Source organism: Gymnoscopelus microlampas (genome assembly GCF_963454915.1).
Source record: "Gymnoscopelus microlampas genome assembly, chromosome: 22".
Taxonomy (NCBI): Eukaryota; Metazoa; Chordata; class Actinopteri; order Myctophiformes; family Myctophidae; genus Gymnoscopelus; species Gymnoscopelus microlampas.
The window spans coordinates 2,428,714-2,444,372 of record NC_139959.1 but is presented as its reverse complement, the minus strand read 5'-3'; the positions used below and the strand labels follow the sequence as shown (position 1 = coordinate 2,444,372).

The 15,659-nt window shown below is 45.4% G+C and overlaps 1 protein-coding gene across 2 annotated transcripts in view; it reads left to right on the top strand.

The window, feature by feature from the left end:
• Positions 1–14,350, top strand: part of zfhx4 (zinc finger homeobox 4) — a 135,899-nt gene extending 121,549 nt beyond the window's left edge. Inside the window, exons 10-13 of one of the 2 annotated variants that reach the window (XM_084048052.1) lie at positions 1,837–2,037; positions 3,005–3,125; positions 3,779–9,253; positions 9,827–14,350. In XM_084048052.1, coding sequence (XP_083904178.1) covers positions 1,837–2,037; positions 3,005–3,125; positions 3,779–9,253; positions 9,827–11,427 — 7,398 coding nt within the window. In that variant the 3' untranslated portion in view covers positions 11,428–14,350. Of the gene's footprint in view, positions 1–1,836; positions 2,038–3,004; positions 3,126–3,778; positions 9,254–9,820 lie in introns of both variants that reach the window. The other variant, XM_084048051.1, reaches the window with a different exon arrangement.
• The last annotated feature ends 1,309 nt before the right edge of the window (positions 14,351–15,659 follow it).

Sequence of the window (15,659 nt, the reverse complement as noted above, 5' to 3'; positions counted from 1 at the left end):
GGTAGAGAATGGTATGGCTAATAACTTCATGAGGGCACACACATGATCCTCAGGGGCTTTAGTTACAGCTGTTTCACACAAGATCACTGCTGAAACTCGAGCAAGGCACGTACTGTGTAGATGTGTGATATTTAAATACACCAATTGTAATTCCCCATAACGGAGCACGCACTTCCCTTAAATTGCCCAGTTACAATGTTTCAGTATATAAACTCAGATTTCATCATTTCACAGTGTACACACAGTATTCTGACCATATGTAAGTGGAATTCGTTAAAAGAAAATAAAAGCTTGGATTGAATGTGTCATAGATAAGAAAAGGAAAGTCTATGAAAGGCTCACAGCAAGTGTCCAATCCATTAGAAATGATCGTCTGTACTGTTACCTTTGACATGCTCGCAGTCTGGTCAGAAAGCAAAAAAACAGTGAAAGTCTTTAGAATTAGTGGCTTTATGCTAACCGCCCCAAAGTTGTAATGTCCACGGGCACACCAAGCTAATGGCTAATGAGGCAGTTTCTCCTCCATAAGCACTAATGAAGTCCACTAATGAAGTCTGAGCCCTTTCCATGCAGTCTGTAAAAAAAGATGAGCTAATGGCAAAGAGGCTTATCAACAACCAAGAACCAAGAAATGCTAAGCTAAGCATCTAGCATTCGCTGGCGCCAGTGGATCCAGCGAAGGGGTTAAACTGCTCCCCAATCCTTGCCTTTCCCTGACAGAAGTCTTTAGCATCAGGGCGTGCAGAGCGGGCCGGCCGGCCGGCTAGCCTTTGTGTTCTTAAGTGGAAATACCTGCTCTAGCCTTAGGAACCCCCCCCCACCCCCCACCCGCCCCCCATCTCCCCGCCTGTCTCCCCTTTTTGCATCTCTTTAAATTATATGTGTTTTTAAATTAGATTATGAAGTATTAGCTCGTCTGGGTTTCTGGGGCCCTGCGTTTTTCAGGGGAAGGACTTAGTCATTTCAGAAATGGATTCTATTAAGACAGGTGGTGAGGAAGGCAGGCGGCCATGTTTCAGAGTACTCCCTGTAATGAGGGCAAGGCGGTGCCTGGGAGGGTGCACACCTTTGTCATCTCTTAATCTACTGATTAGAAATTCCAGCCAATCATGTTTTCCTACTTATAAAATTGCATGAGTTGAGGGACTTAAGTGAATTACATGAACACAGGGGTTGATCTACATTTTGTGTCTGGATGGAGGGGTGGTACGTGGGGATGGGGAGGAGGATGAGGTGATTGGGTAGTTAAATGTGGGGTCTCCAATAAAGTAAAATAAAAGCCCTTCTGGGAAAATTCCATTCAATTCCACAGATTTGTCGTAATTTTCCTCAACCCTATAACGGGCGAGAGAGACACGTTGCTTGTATCCGCCCTGCCTGCCTTACGATCTAGTCGTGTTTATTCCTCGCCGTTAATGTCACCATTAATATATCGTCGATGTCAGGCAGAAACCTGGTATGTCCAAAAACGTTACTTTTCAGGAAATGGAAAAAAAGAAGAAGAAGAATCTGTGTTCCAGTGGATCCAATGTAGTTATTATTTAGTCACAAGCTCTTGTTAAATACTTTTCATTGGTTCAAATATTTATAAAACCCACATACACACGTAACCACTTTCACTTTCAGAATTGAATTGAAAACCAAAAAATGGCAAAAATAACCGATCTACAAGCTCACAACATGTCGCAATGCACCGCGTTGTGGCCTTGTAGATTGGCTATTTTTGCATTTTTTTCGCAACACTCTTGTGCGATAAAGTAGGCCATTAATTTATGTAAAAAAAACATTACAAAGTTGAAATATGCAGATACGTTATACAATATCCTCTCTTCCCAGGTGCAGCAGTGCCCTTACTGCAACTACAGCAGTAAAGACGCCAACCGCATGCAGCTGCACGTGATGTCGCAGCATTCCATGCAGCCGGTGATCCGCTGCCCGCTGTGCCAGGACGTCCTGAGCAACAAGATCCACCTGCAGTTGCATCTCACCCACCTCCACAGCGTGGCACCCGACTGCGTGGAGAAGCTCATACTCACCGTGAGTTAGAAACCTCAGAATCGTCTTAGTTTACAATGTGTAAAGAAGTGGGTGGATTTTTGTTTTTGTGCAAGCACCATCATTTTTGGGGGGGGGAGGGGGGCAGGGAGAGCGAGGAGAAAATAAAGAAAACGGAGAAACCTGTTGAGGATAGGTGAAAATCAAAGACACCTCATGTCATATATTTGGCTGCGGACTGCCATCTGAAAAGATTTTGTGCTAGGGACCCCCCCATAAGAGAAGATTTGTGTTTGTTAAAAATGTAAAACAAATATTCCAGATCTGAATATTGTTTTCAAAATTGCTGATTTACAAGCTCACGTCGCGTCGCAGAATAGCTTAAGTATAAAATAGAGTTCAAGTGGTTAAAAATGTTTTGATGCAATATTAACACATTTTGCTGGGAACCCCCTGGAACACCCTCAAAGACCCCTGGGGGCCCCCGACCCCACTATGAGAACCACTGTGCACACGCGTGCGTTTGTGTCATCTTAGAATATTGCGACCTACAATCATACATTACAAAATGTATAATGTGCCTTTAATCCTCCTCAATCCCTCCTTTTTTTTTCTTAGACTTTATCCAAGTTCTTTTTTTTTTCCTTTGTCCTTTTGAGAAGTGTGCATGTTGAAATGAAAAATGGAAGTAATTTTGTCAGTGGTGTCCAGTCGTCCCTCTGGTCCCTCTGTCTAGCTCAGGGCGAGGGCCAGACATTGAACAGTCCCATAAAGCATTTCCCATGCAGTGATCCCGCTCCGCTCCCTCGGGGAACCGTCATAAACTTGACAGTTGTCGTCCTCCGAGAGGAGCCAATTCCGCTCTTCAAAAATGAGCTGGCGAATATAGAAAGTGGAAAAGTACAACAGCTCCTCGAACGTGTTTTGGCTGTTGATAGACGTACCTGTCCAACGTAATTCATTTTAAGCACATTTGATGATAATTCTGACTTTCTTTTGCCTTTGATAGGTTGTTGGACCTGACACGATGCCACCAAATAACGTGACGCATCCATCGCCCGGACCAGACAAAGCCCTGTCTATGATGGACTCGTCTGCTGCTCTGTCTGAGGCGTCTGCAAAGACCCAAGGTGAGGACAACACATTATCTGCAACCCAGCTTATACTTATTCCAATTCCATTGGAAATGCAAAGCATTTTTGAGTGACTTTAAGGCAAATCAATCAATAAAATAATATTGAAAAGTGAGATGGAGTCATATTTTTGATATATTTGAATTGACTTGCCTTAAAATCACTCAAAAATGTTGCTAATGAATCCCGAATGCTGATTATATGGCTCATTTGAATAACATATCATATATACATACAGTACATACATAACGATGCATACATTCTAATTCTAATACAGGACGTTAATGCACATACATATTATACATGTATTATTGAATATATAGTGTTTAATATCTGTTTTATTTTTTAATAGAAACATTGATATAAAAAAAATCAACTATCCACCTTAAAATCAAACTCCCAAACATTATAGGGCTTTCTGTAGCTTTAGTTTTATTCTTGTTAGGTAGCCTATACCTATGACATGGGCGCTCGAGTGGTAAAGTTCCTTCCTACCACCGTGGAGATTAGAGGTTCCAATCCAAAACCTGATGATCGCATCTGTACTGAAAATAGACTTAATAGTACATAATAATTTCAAGGTCACGTGATGTTTCTCTTTTTCCTTCCATTTGCCTTGTATTGACTTCCATGTTCTCTTGTTGTTTTAGGAAACAGCTCAAAGGACGAACTGAACGCTCGAGACCAGAATGATATGGACCTTCAGGGTGAAGAACTCAAACCCCCCAGGGAGGCATCGGAAGCCCCCGACTGGAAGAGGGCGGGTGGTCTCGGACACGACCGCAAGTCCCCCGACGCCCTGCAGGACCCTGTGAGCGAGCTGCAGAGACTCCAGCAGCAGCAGCAGCTCTCTGTCTCCGACCGGCACGTCTACAAATACCGCTGCAACCACTGTAGCCTGGCCTTCAAGACCATGCAAAAGCTTCAGATACATTCCCAGTACCACGCCATCAGAGCGGCCACCATGTGCAGCCTCTGCCAGCGTAGCTTCAGGACATTCCTGGCCCTCAGGAAGCACCTGGAGAATGGACACCCGGAGCTGTCGGAGGCCGAGGTGCAGCAGCTCATAGGGAGTCTGCCGCTGAACGGAGACATCACCGAGAGCGAAGCCAGGGCCTTGGAGGAAGCTCAGGCCTTCGAACACGACTTAGACAAAGACGACGAAATGGACCAGGAGGAGAAACCAAGTCCCACGGGAAGCGACAGCAGTTCGCTGCTGGACGACATGGGAGCAGAGCCAAAACGGACCCTGCCCTTCAGGAAGGGGCCCAACTTCACCATGGAGAAGTTCTTGGACCCTTCTCGTCCTTACAAGTGCACAGTGTGCAAGGAGTCCTTCACCCAGAAGAACATCCTCCTGGTCCACTATAACTCCGTCTCCCATCTACACAAGCTGAAGAAGGTGCTCCAAGAGGCCTCGAGCCCAGTTCCCCAAGACACAGGCAACAGTGTTGACAACAAACCGTTCAAATGCAACACTTGCAACGTCGCCTACAGCCAAAGCTCTACACTGGAGATTCACATGAGGTCCGTGCTCCACCAGACCAAAGCCAGAACAGCCAAAACTGAAACAAGCAGCAGCAGCAGTAGTAGTAGTAGCAGCGGGATCAGTGGTCCAGTGCCAGCAAAGAGCCCAGCCCCATCTGCACAAGGGAACAGCAACAACTTAGACACTGCTAGAAGTGGAACGCCCTCTACTAACAAAGAAAACACTGTGGAAGCCAAAGACGCTAACAGCAGCAGCAGCAACACAAAGCAAAACGTCACTACTGACCATGCCACAGCCCAGACGAGCCACCTGTCAGCGCAGTCCCAAGCCCAGCTGCAGATGCAGCTTCAACATGAGCTTCAGCAGCAGGCTGCGTTCTTCCAGCCGCAGTTCCTCAACCCGGCTTTCTTCCCCCATTTCGGCATGACCCCGGAGTCACTACTGCAATTCCAGCAGCCCCAGTTCCTATTCCCCTTCTACATACCGGGGGCAGAGTTCAACCTCAGCCCAGAGCTGGCTTTGCACTCTGCAGCAGCTTTTGGAATGCCCGGCCTCTCCGGGTCTTTCCTGGAAGACCTTAAACAACAGATGCAACAGCAGCATCAGATGCAGCAAGCTCAGGCACAGCAACAGGCTCAGCAGCAGCAGCAACAACAACAGCAGCAGCAGCAGCAGCAGCAACAACAACAGCAGCAGCAACAGCAGCAGCAACAACAGCAACAACAGCAAGCGTCCCAGTTGCAGCATCAGCAACAGAAAAACCAGCAATCGCAGAGCCACAAACCCAAAATGGAGCCTAGCTCTGTATTTGTCTCTGAGATACAAATGTCCCGGGAGGCTGAGGACCACTTGGAGAAACAGGAGAACAGAGCCAAGATGGAGAACGGAGTCGACGGAGTAAGTGATGGCGGAAAAGACAACAAAGACAAGAAGTCAAAGTTCCCAGAGCCACTCATTCCTCCTCCACGCATTGTTTCAGGAGCTCGAGGCAACGCAGCCAAGGCTCTCTTAGAGAACTTTGGATTTGAGCTGGTCATTCAGTACAATGAAAACAGACAGAAGAACCAGAGGAAGAACAAAGATGGAGTTGAGCAAGTTGAAATAAAAACAGATAAGCTTGAATGTGGAATGTGCGGAAAGCTCTTCTCCAATATGCTCATTCTCAAAAGTCACCAGGAGCACGTGCACAGCCAGTTCTTCCCATACGTGGAACTGGAGAAGTTTGCCCAGCAGTACAGGGAGGCCTATGACAAGCTGTACCCTATAAACCCTGCATCGCCTGAGACCCCACCGCCGCCTCCTCCACCTCCTCCACCACCTCCGCCTCCCGCTCCAGCCCCATCCCCGTTGACAGCTACTCCACCTCCTTCTACATCCATGACCAAACCGCAAACCCCACAGGCCCCACCACCTGTTCCTGTTTCAAACCAGACTCCTCACCAGACACCACCCCAGCCCCAGCCACCTCCACCCCCACCCCCACCTCCACCACCTCCGCCTGCCTCCCCTGCACCCCCACAAGTGTCGCTCCAGATGCCCATGGATCTCCCCATGTTTTCTCCTCTGATGATGCAGCAAGTGCAGCAGCAAGGACTGCAGCATCAGCTGGCCTTCCAGTTGCCCTCTATGGACTCCCTCTCTTCGGACCTCACGCAGCTCTGCCAGCAGCAGCTCGGCCTCGACCCAAACTTCCTTCGCCAGTCCCAGTTCAAGCGCCCACGTACTCGCATCACTGACGACCAACTGAAGATCCTTCGGGCCCATTTCGATATCAATAACTCCCCTAACGAAGAGCAGATTCAGGAGATGTCTGAGAAGTCTGGCCTGCCTCAGAAAGTCATCAAGCACTGGTTCCGTAACACCCTTTTCAAAGAGCGGCAGCGAAGCAAAGACTCCCCTTACAATTTTAGCATCCCTCCCATTACTACCTTGGAAGATATACGTATGGAGTCACAGTATAACACACTTGAATACTACAGAACTGACGCTACTATGAATAAGAGGTCCTCTAGGACCAGATTCACTGATTACCAGCTAAGGGTACTTCAAGACTTCTTCGACACCAATGCCTACCCAAAAGATGATGAGATTGAGCAGCTCTCTACCGTGCTCAACCTCCCGACCAGAGTCATTGTGGTGTGGTTCCAGAATGCCCGGCAGAAAGCAAGGAAGAGCTATGAGAACCAGGCAGATTCAAAAGATAACGAGAAGAAGGAGCTGACTAACGAACGTTACATCAGAACCAGCAACATGCAGTACCAGTGTAAAAAGTGCAACATTGTGTTCCCGCGCATCTTTGACCTTATCACTCACCAGAAGAAGCTATGTTACAAGGACGAGGATGAGGAAGGAATGGAGGAGATGCCCTGTGAGGAATTTATAGACTCTGGTGAGCAAAGCCACCTCCCCACTAAGTCCAGCCAGGCAACCCCAGAACCTCCCAAGCAAACCCACGTAACTGCCAGTAGTTCTGGCTCAAGCTCTCCTCTGATGCCTTCTCCTCGGCCAAGCGTGGGTAAGGCCTCCCCCAAGCCTGAGATTCCCCCTGAAATTAAACCTAAACAGACTGAAACTGCCCCATCGCCAGTGATGAAGTCATTGCCAGACCCTAGACCGTCAAAGGCCTCCACTCCTCAGCCCCCACCACAGAAACCTCCCCAGTCGCAAATGTCAAGACCACATTCACAGCCACAGTCAGCTGCAGTGCCCTCAAGCCCCCTCTCTCTGGCCCTTTCCTCGCTCACAAACAACCTCCCTCACCAGATGCTTCAGTACCAGTGTGACCAATGTAAGATTGCCTTCCCTACTGTGGAACTGTGGCAGGAGCACCAGCACATGCATTTCCTGGCTGCCCAAAACCAGTTCCTTCATTCACAGTTCCTGGAACGGCCCCTTGATATGCCCTACATGATATTTGACCCCAACAATCCCCTCATGGCTAGCCAGCTGCTGTCTGGAGCGCTCTCCCAAATGCCTGGTCAGAGCAGCTCAGGTCTGGCCTCAGCCCCAAGCACTGGGGCAATGAAGAGGAAACTTGACGACAAAGATGAAAGCTCTGCTGATAAAGATGGCGGAATCAGTATTGAAGAGCAACACAGAGACAAACGCTTGAGAACCACCATCACACCAGAACAACTGGAGGTTCTCTATGACAAATACCTACTGGACTCGAACCCCACACGAAAGATGCTGGACCACATTGCACGAGAGGTCGGCCTGAAAAAGAGAGTTGTGCAGGTGTGGTTCCAGAACACTCGTGCAAGAGAGAGAAAGGGCCAGTTCCGTGCTATTGGGCCCTCTCAGTCCCACAAGAAATGTCCCTTTTGCAGAGCACTATTCAAGGCTAAATCTGCTCTTGATAGCCACATACGGTCTAGACACTGGCATGAGGCAAAACAGGCAGGCTTCAGTTTGCCACCAAGCCCAATAATGAATCAAGACAATGACAGAGGTGAAAGCCCAAATAAATATAATTTCTTTGAGTTCCCACAGCTGCCTACTAAGACTGAGCCAATGGAATATGAGCTGCCAACTGCATCCTCAACACCAATGAAACCATCTGAGACGCAGCTAAAAAACTTCTTCAGCCCTTCATCCGTGAAAGCAGAAAACTGTGATGAAACTGAAGGGGCGATCATGAATTCTGCTGAGGCCTGTGCTTATGACCTCAAGTTGGACTTTGATGAGACATCATCGATCAACACAGCCATAAGCGATGCTACGACTGGAGACGAGGGCAACAACAATGAGGTCGAGAGCCTCACAGCCAATGGGGGGGACAAACTGGGTGATGGCAAGTGCAACCCAGCCCCGGGTTCTGATGGGGGAGATGACAGATTCCAGTTCAGCATGGTGAGCCCTGCCCTCAGCTTCTCTGGAAAAGACTATGACACTTATTTCAGCTACAGAGATGATGAGTATGACGAAAGCTATGATATGAGTGAAACTTCAAGCCTGGCCGATCCAAGCTCACCTAGTCCCTTTGGAGCGGGAAACCCCTTCAGCAAGTCTGGGAAATCCAGCAGTGGTGGGGATAGGCCGGGCCACAAACGTTTCAGGACTCAGATGAGTAACGTGCAACTGAAAGTCCTCAAGGCTTGCTTCAGTGACTACCGCACCCCAACAATGCAAGAATGTGAGATGCTGGGCAACGAGATCGGACTCCCCAAGCGCGTGGTCCAAGTGTGGTTCCAGAACGCCCGTGCTAAAGAAAAGAAATTCAAGATAAACATCGGAAAGCCATTCATGATAAGTCAAGGCTCGCCGGACGGACCCAGGCCTGAGTGTACTTTGTGTGGTGTGAAGTACACCGCACGGATGTCCGTCCGTGACCACATCTTCTCCAAACAGCACATCGCCAAAGTGCAAGAAATCCTGGGAAACCAGGTGGACAGAGAAAAGGACTACCTAGCACCGACCACTGTCCGTCAGCTAATGGCCCAGCAGGAGCTGGACCGCATGAAGAAGGCTGGCGAGGGACTCGGGCTGTCTGCCCAGACTACAATGGACGTCAACAATGCACTTCATGGCCTCAGCTTGCCCTCAGGCTACCCAGGGATCTCTGGCTTACCACCAGTCATGCTTCCTGGGGTCAACGGGCCATCGTCACTTCCTGTTTTCCCACCCAACACACCCGGTGAGTTAGTATGACAAAAGGTGAAAAACAGTCCAAAAGTATACTAGCTTTATGAACTGAACTTTTAACATGCACAAAACAGAAAGACTATTTTTTATTCTGCTCTTATCTACTACTGTTCATTCCATGTCACAATGGTATTTGTGCAGAAAGTCCTCTTTTCTACTATTGGAACATATGGAAAATAATCATGTGCTGACAGTTCGAGTGCATACATAATCTCAATTCAACATCTAAATTGGATTGTTAATTGATCATTCAGACTTTTCTATAACAATTGCATCTATGTCATTGTTTTTTTGTTTTGTTTTTTCATTGTGTTTCCCTTTATCATAGGTTTGGCATATCTATATTCCCATATTGGTTTAATGATATTAGCATAAAGCGCATGTGACAGTTTTGATCCATAACAAAAAAAAGAATAAGAGATGAGAAAAAGGTAAAGAGTCAGTCAATCATAAATGAAACATCTCCATCTCGTCATGCAAGCAAATTTCCAGAGTGATTTGGTGGTATACATATTTTGAATATTAAATATTTCCATATTGATATACCACTGTATTTCAGCTTTAGCGTCTCCTGGTGCTGGCATGCTCGGGTTCCCTACACCAGCCACCCCCTCTCCTGCCATGTCTCTCAGCACTACCCCAACCAAGACTCTTCTGCAGACTCCTCCACCACCTCCTCCACCTCCTCTTCCTCCTCCTCCTGTTCCCTCCACCACCACACCCTCCTCGGCAGCAGTTAATCACACAGAGCAGCAAGGTAAAGATTCAGAGAGAGACAGCAGCAGCAGCAGCAAGAAGCCAGGGGACAAGCCGCATCATCACATGAAGGTCAAGGAGCGGGAAGGCGAGAGCGCGCCTCGCCCCGAGACCCCCAGCATGGCCAAGAAGAGGGAGAAACACAGTGCCGCTCAGGGGAAGTCGGGAAGTGAGGCTCTGCTGGACGCCTCCCAGCTGCAGGCCCTTCAAAACGCCCTTGCCGCCGCCGACCCCAGCCAGTTCCTGGGGGGCCAGTTCCTGCCCTACTTCCTTCCCGGGTTCCCCAACTGCTTCTCGCCGCAGCTGCCCCGAGGGGTCCAGGCGGGGAGCTACTTCCCGCCGCTGTGCGGGATGGAGAGCCTGTTTCCTTACGGCCCGGCGGCCGTCCCGCAGGCCGCCATGGCCGCCGCCAGCCTCTCGCCCACGGCCCTCCTGCAGCAGTATCAGCAGTACCAGCAGTCCCTCCAGGATTCACTGCAGAAGCAGCAGCAGCAGCAGCAGAAGCAGCTCGAGCAACAGCAGAGGCAGCAGCAGAAGAAACAAGCCCTCGCCAAGGCGTCCCATAGTGTCCAGAGCGCCGCCGCCGCCGCCGTCGCCAACTCCTTCAAACCAAAAGAAGCTATGGAAGCTAAGGATGACAACAACAAAGGCTCTTCGACAGAAAGCACAAAAGAAGAACCGAAAACGGATACCAAAAGTACCACAGACTTTCCAGACGCTTTTATCGTACCGTCCGTCAAGCATGAGTTTATATGCAGGAAGTGCCAGATGATTTTTGCCGACGAAGACTCAGTGGTGCGTCACCAGAAGTCCTTCTGTTACTTCGGACATCCTTTCACTGATCCGCAAGAGACAGTGCTTCGGAAGGCGGTGAGCAAGTACACGTGCGTCGCCTGCAGCGTGGTCGTTAACGGGAACGAAGCACTCGGCCAACACCTCCAGTCGAGCTTGCACAAAGAGAAAACAATCAAACAAGCAATGAGAAATGCCAAAGAGCATACTAGATTATTACCTCACTCTGTCTGCTCCCCTACTCCTAACACCACATCTACCTCGCAGTCTGCAGCTTCTTCTAATAACACCTTTCCTCATCTCTCTCGCTTGTCCATGAAGTCCTGGCCAAATGTCCTGTTCCAGGCCACCACGGCCCGGAAAGCTGCTTCAGCCTCCTCCCCGTCTGCCTCCCCTCCCCCTCCCCTGTCCTCGCCCTCAACGGTTACCTCAACGTCCTGCAGCACCTCAGGGGTTCCAACCTCACTACCCACCGAGAGTTGTTCAGACGAGTCTGACAATGAGCTAATAAGCCAGAAGCTGGATGACTTAGATAACGCGTTGGAAGTCAAGGCTAAGCCGGCCTCTGGCCTAGACGCCAGCTTCAGTAGTATCAGAATGGATATGTTCAGTGTGTAGGAGTGAAAAAAAAAACAGGATCCCTTGCTTAAATGAAAAAGAAAAAAAAAATAAGACTTTTTAAAACTGCAGTTCCAAAGTTTCTCTTAACCCAAAAAATTACAGTACCAAATGATTGACTCAGGATTGTTTTTCCCATATTGATATGCTGGCAAGATATTGATTGATTTTTGTTATGGACAGAACTGTTGCAGATGCTTGACTGAGCTTATATTGTATACAAAAAACAAAGGAGTAGGAAAAAAAATCCCACAGGCTCCCTTTGGGGGGAGCTTGTTTCAAGCCAAAAACTCTCACGATAGCAAATTGCACCTCAGCTGGATTGTTTTCCAAATGCTAGCATGTACTGTATGGGATGACGATCCAGAACCCTCAAAGAGAATCTCTCTTAGTTTAGATAGGTGTAATTCAGTAGCTTTAAATTCTCAGGTCAGAACATAACATTTCTCATTTGTTTAAAAGCAGCAACAAGCCTGGGTACACTTGGCTTATAACCAAAACATGTCAAGCTTTATCGGGACGCATTTCCTTGATGTGTATAGAATACCAAGAGACAATATTACTGTTACAAATGGACGATGTGCATATCCTTTTAGTTTTTTTTGCCCTACACAAGACAGTATGGTTTTGCCACTGAGGGAATTTAGAATGGTGAAGTAAATGTGTATGATGATGCCCCTTGTGTTTTGCCAGTTTGTATTACAACAAGCTGTATCTATTTCCCAAACCCCCCCCGTTTTTTCTTGTAGAATATACTAATCTGTGCCAACTCTTACCTTCTCACTTTTACCTCTGCTCACACCCTTTTCTGAAGAGGTAATAACTCTAGTTTTGATAGACTCTCGAGGATTATGTGAATATACCATTTTTTCATTTGTGAATTGCTGTACTGTTAACGGTACGTGCTTGTGTCTGGACTATAGTGCACTTATTTTGTTTTTATTTGTCTTTTTATTATTATTTTGGGTAGGCCATTTGTTAATTTAATAGTTTTTTTTTTCTGTTTGTACGTACGTGTTTTTGTTTTAATTATTATTTGTGTCTATTTCAGCAGCATATTGGTCCATATTTGTTACAGGATTGATGCCTAACAATCTATTGACCTATTTAAACAATTGGTGCATCCATGAAAGTAGTACTGTATACTTGAAACTGTTAAGGTACAAGTTGGTCAAAATGATTTGAGAAAAAAAAAAAAAAAAAAGGTATGAATATTTGTGCTAAGTTAGCAAGTATGCTGCTTTAAAAAGGGGGACAACAGCATTTTGTTTTGTATATTGAAACATTTTCATGTGCTTGTAGGACTAATAACAGTGTTACACCTATAATACACTGCCAACTAGTGCATAGGTCCACGTCTCCCCATTCATTCTCTGGGCACTTCTGTTGATCTAACATTAAAAGTCGACGTTTTTAATTTTTTCCACATTTAGTAACTTCAAACAACGTCACAAAGTATTACCTTACAACATTTTGCTGCTACTGTGTAATGTTATTTTGCTTGCCATAAATTCTCTCTCTCTCTCTCAACTTTCTACCAGACAAAAATACTGATCCATGAATCGCTTTGCTTTGCTATTTTTCCTCTTACTTTTCCTTTGTTTTGTTTTGTTTTTTTGTTATTTTTGCTGTGGAACTAAGAATGTGAAAGCTGTCAAAGGGTGTTCAATGTTTAACGAATCACTTTCTAGTTTGGTAATTGAAACCAAGTGTGATTCATTCCAAAGTAACAGAAGGCATATTTGTATGAAAGAAAAAGGCTTGTGAACAAAGAAAGCTAAGCTGTTGTACATATTCGTAGTTGGCTGTGCATGGTACAAATTTATTAATATGAAGAAATGCAAAAATGTATTGCTTTTGGTATTTCCTATTCTGAGATGAGCAAGTAGCATGTAATGCAACTGTTTGACAGGTTAAATCAATTCATGCTTTAGTTATTGTTTCAAACGATGAAATCAAGTAACATTTCCTCTTATGCTTATTATTGTACAGGTGTTTTCTTTTGTTGTGTTCAAAAGTTTTAACGCAAAAATGTCCGTTTTTAATTCTCCGTGTGAGCTTTTTAAATGTCCTTATTTGGATTTTTAATATTTCAACATTTTACTTTAAATCCTGAAGACACTTTTCGATTGTGTTTCTTAAGAGACATCCTGGCCTCCCAAGGTGCAATTCTGCCATTGTACAAACACGAGCGACTGTCCTGATTCCAAAGGCTTTTCTCCACACTGGCTCTTTGCCTTTTTTCCCCGCTCTGTGGCCCTAGCATCGAAAGACTGAACTGTCAGCTAGCATCATGTGCTAAGATGCTAGCAGCAGACAGGAGACGCTTCCCCCCACAAACCAAGGACTGGTAAAAGCTAACAAACCAACAAAAAGGATGGTCCAAACAATATAGTAACTGTACATAGTTATTGCAACTGCACAGCAGCCAAAAAGAGAAAAAAAAAGAACTTTTTAAAAAAAATGGATGGATTGTGTCATGTTTATGAGGACAGCCTTCAAAAGGCTGAAAATTGGAAATTGTTTTTCTGGATGTCAAAAGGGATTTTCACGGCGCAATCATATCCTACACAATATGTACTCTTCAACATCTGGGTTACATAGGAAATGCACCCTGAGGTTTTAATAAGAAGAAGCCCCTATGGCTAAAACTTTAAATAAACTAAACCAAAAATGTTATTGATGTTTTATATATAGAGAGTAGTCGCATTAGTTTTTGTTACTGTAACGTTTGAGGTCTCAACTGTACCGTACCACGGTAATAACATGGTTTTGAAACCTTTTTTTTATTTTGTCACAGACCTGTTGTCATAGTTGAAATGACGTTTATTGTAGATGGTATTTGAACAACTTCTGGAAATAGTTCATCAAGTATGTTTGTTGCTCATTGTTGTGATACATTAAAAACTGTATCTGCAAACCACGACGGATTCATAAAATAGTCTTTACTTGTTGTTGTTTCATATTATACGGCATTACAATACAATACTGTATATATGCGTATATATATACAGTATAGATATACAGCATACTGGGGGTGCGCGTGTGTGCGCGCGCGCGTGTGTGTGTGTGTGTGTGTGTGTGTGTGTGTATATTTAAGTATGTGTGTGTGTGTGTGTGTGTGTATGTATGTATGTATGTATGTGTGTGTGTGTGTGTGTGTGTGTGTGTGTGTGTGTGTGTGTGTGTGTGTGTGTGTGTGTGTGTGTATATATACATGTATATATGAAGTACATGCATATATATATATATATATATATATATACATGTATGTATGTATATACATATATGAGTATATATATATATACACACACACACACACACACACACACACACACACACACACACACACACACACACACTCAGCACCCTTTGCAGTGCATATTTGCTGAGGGATTCGTTTTGTGGTTCACGTTTGGACTTTTGCCTTGTTATTATAGGCTATTTGTGGTAATCTGGTTCTGAGCAGACATAGCGGATTATGCTGGAAGTGTCTGATAATCTGGATCCCATCAGGTGCTGTCATGCTCCTCCCATTACTGGGGGAAAACATCTGCAGAACATCAAAATGGTTGACCCAGCGCAAAAAGCACATTTCCTCTGAATCGGTGCCGTATATGGCAGTGGTGGACTAAGTGCTCAAGTAAATACTCAAGGATTCAAAAGTATAAAATTACCAAGTACATTTTCAGAAAGGTTAAAAAATAATAGATTGGATATTTTCCACTATATTTGATCTTGAAGTGGTTAATTCATAATACTGTATATTTGTGTGGGTCCCAAGAGTGGCTTCCTAGAAAGGTAGTGGAGTCAAACGTATACAATCTTAAGTTTAGTACTCAAGTAAATGTACTTAGTTACTGTCCACCACTGCGTATAAGGTGCATAATATATACTGCTATTTGACACTCGTATCAAAGTAGTAGTAAGTACCAATGAGACTGTCATCTTTTTAATTACACTTTACACTCTTTTCCACCACATCTGTCGAGCAGCTCTCCAAACACTGTCAATCCACAAATTACATGAAATCTAAAGGCACGATCTTCTTCTCTGGGTCAACATTGCTTAATTCCACACAGGGTTAGATTTGTTTCATCTAGACTGACTGAATTCAATATATACATTTCCTCTTGGGAAATGTCTGATATTAAATTGTTAATTAACAGTTGAATTAAAATATATATATATTAAACCCATTAACCCTGGCTTCCTGATTTTGGGCACATATC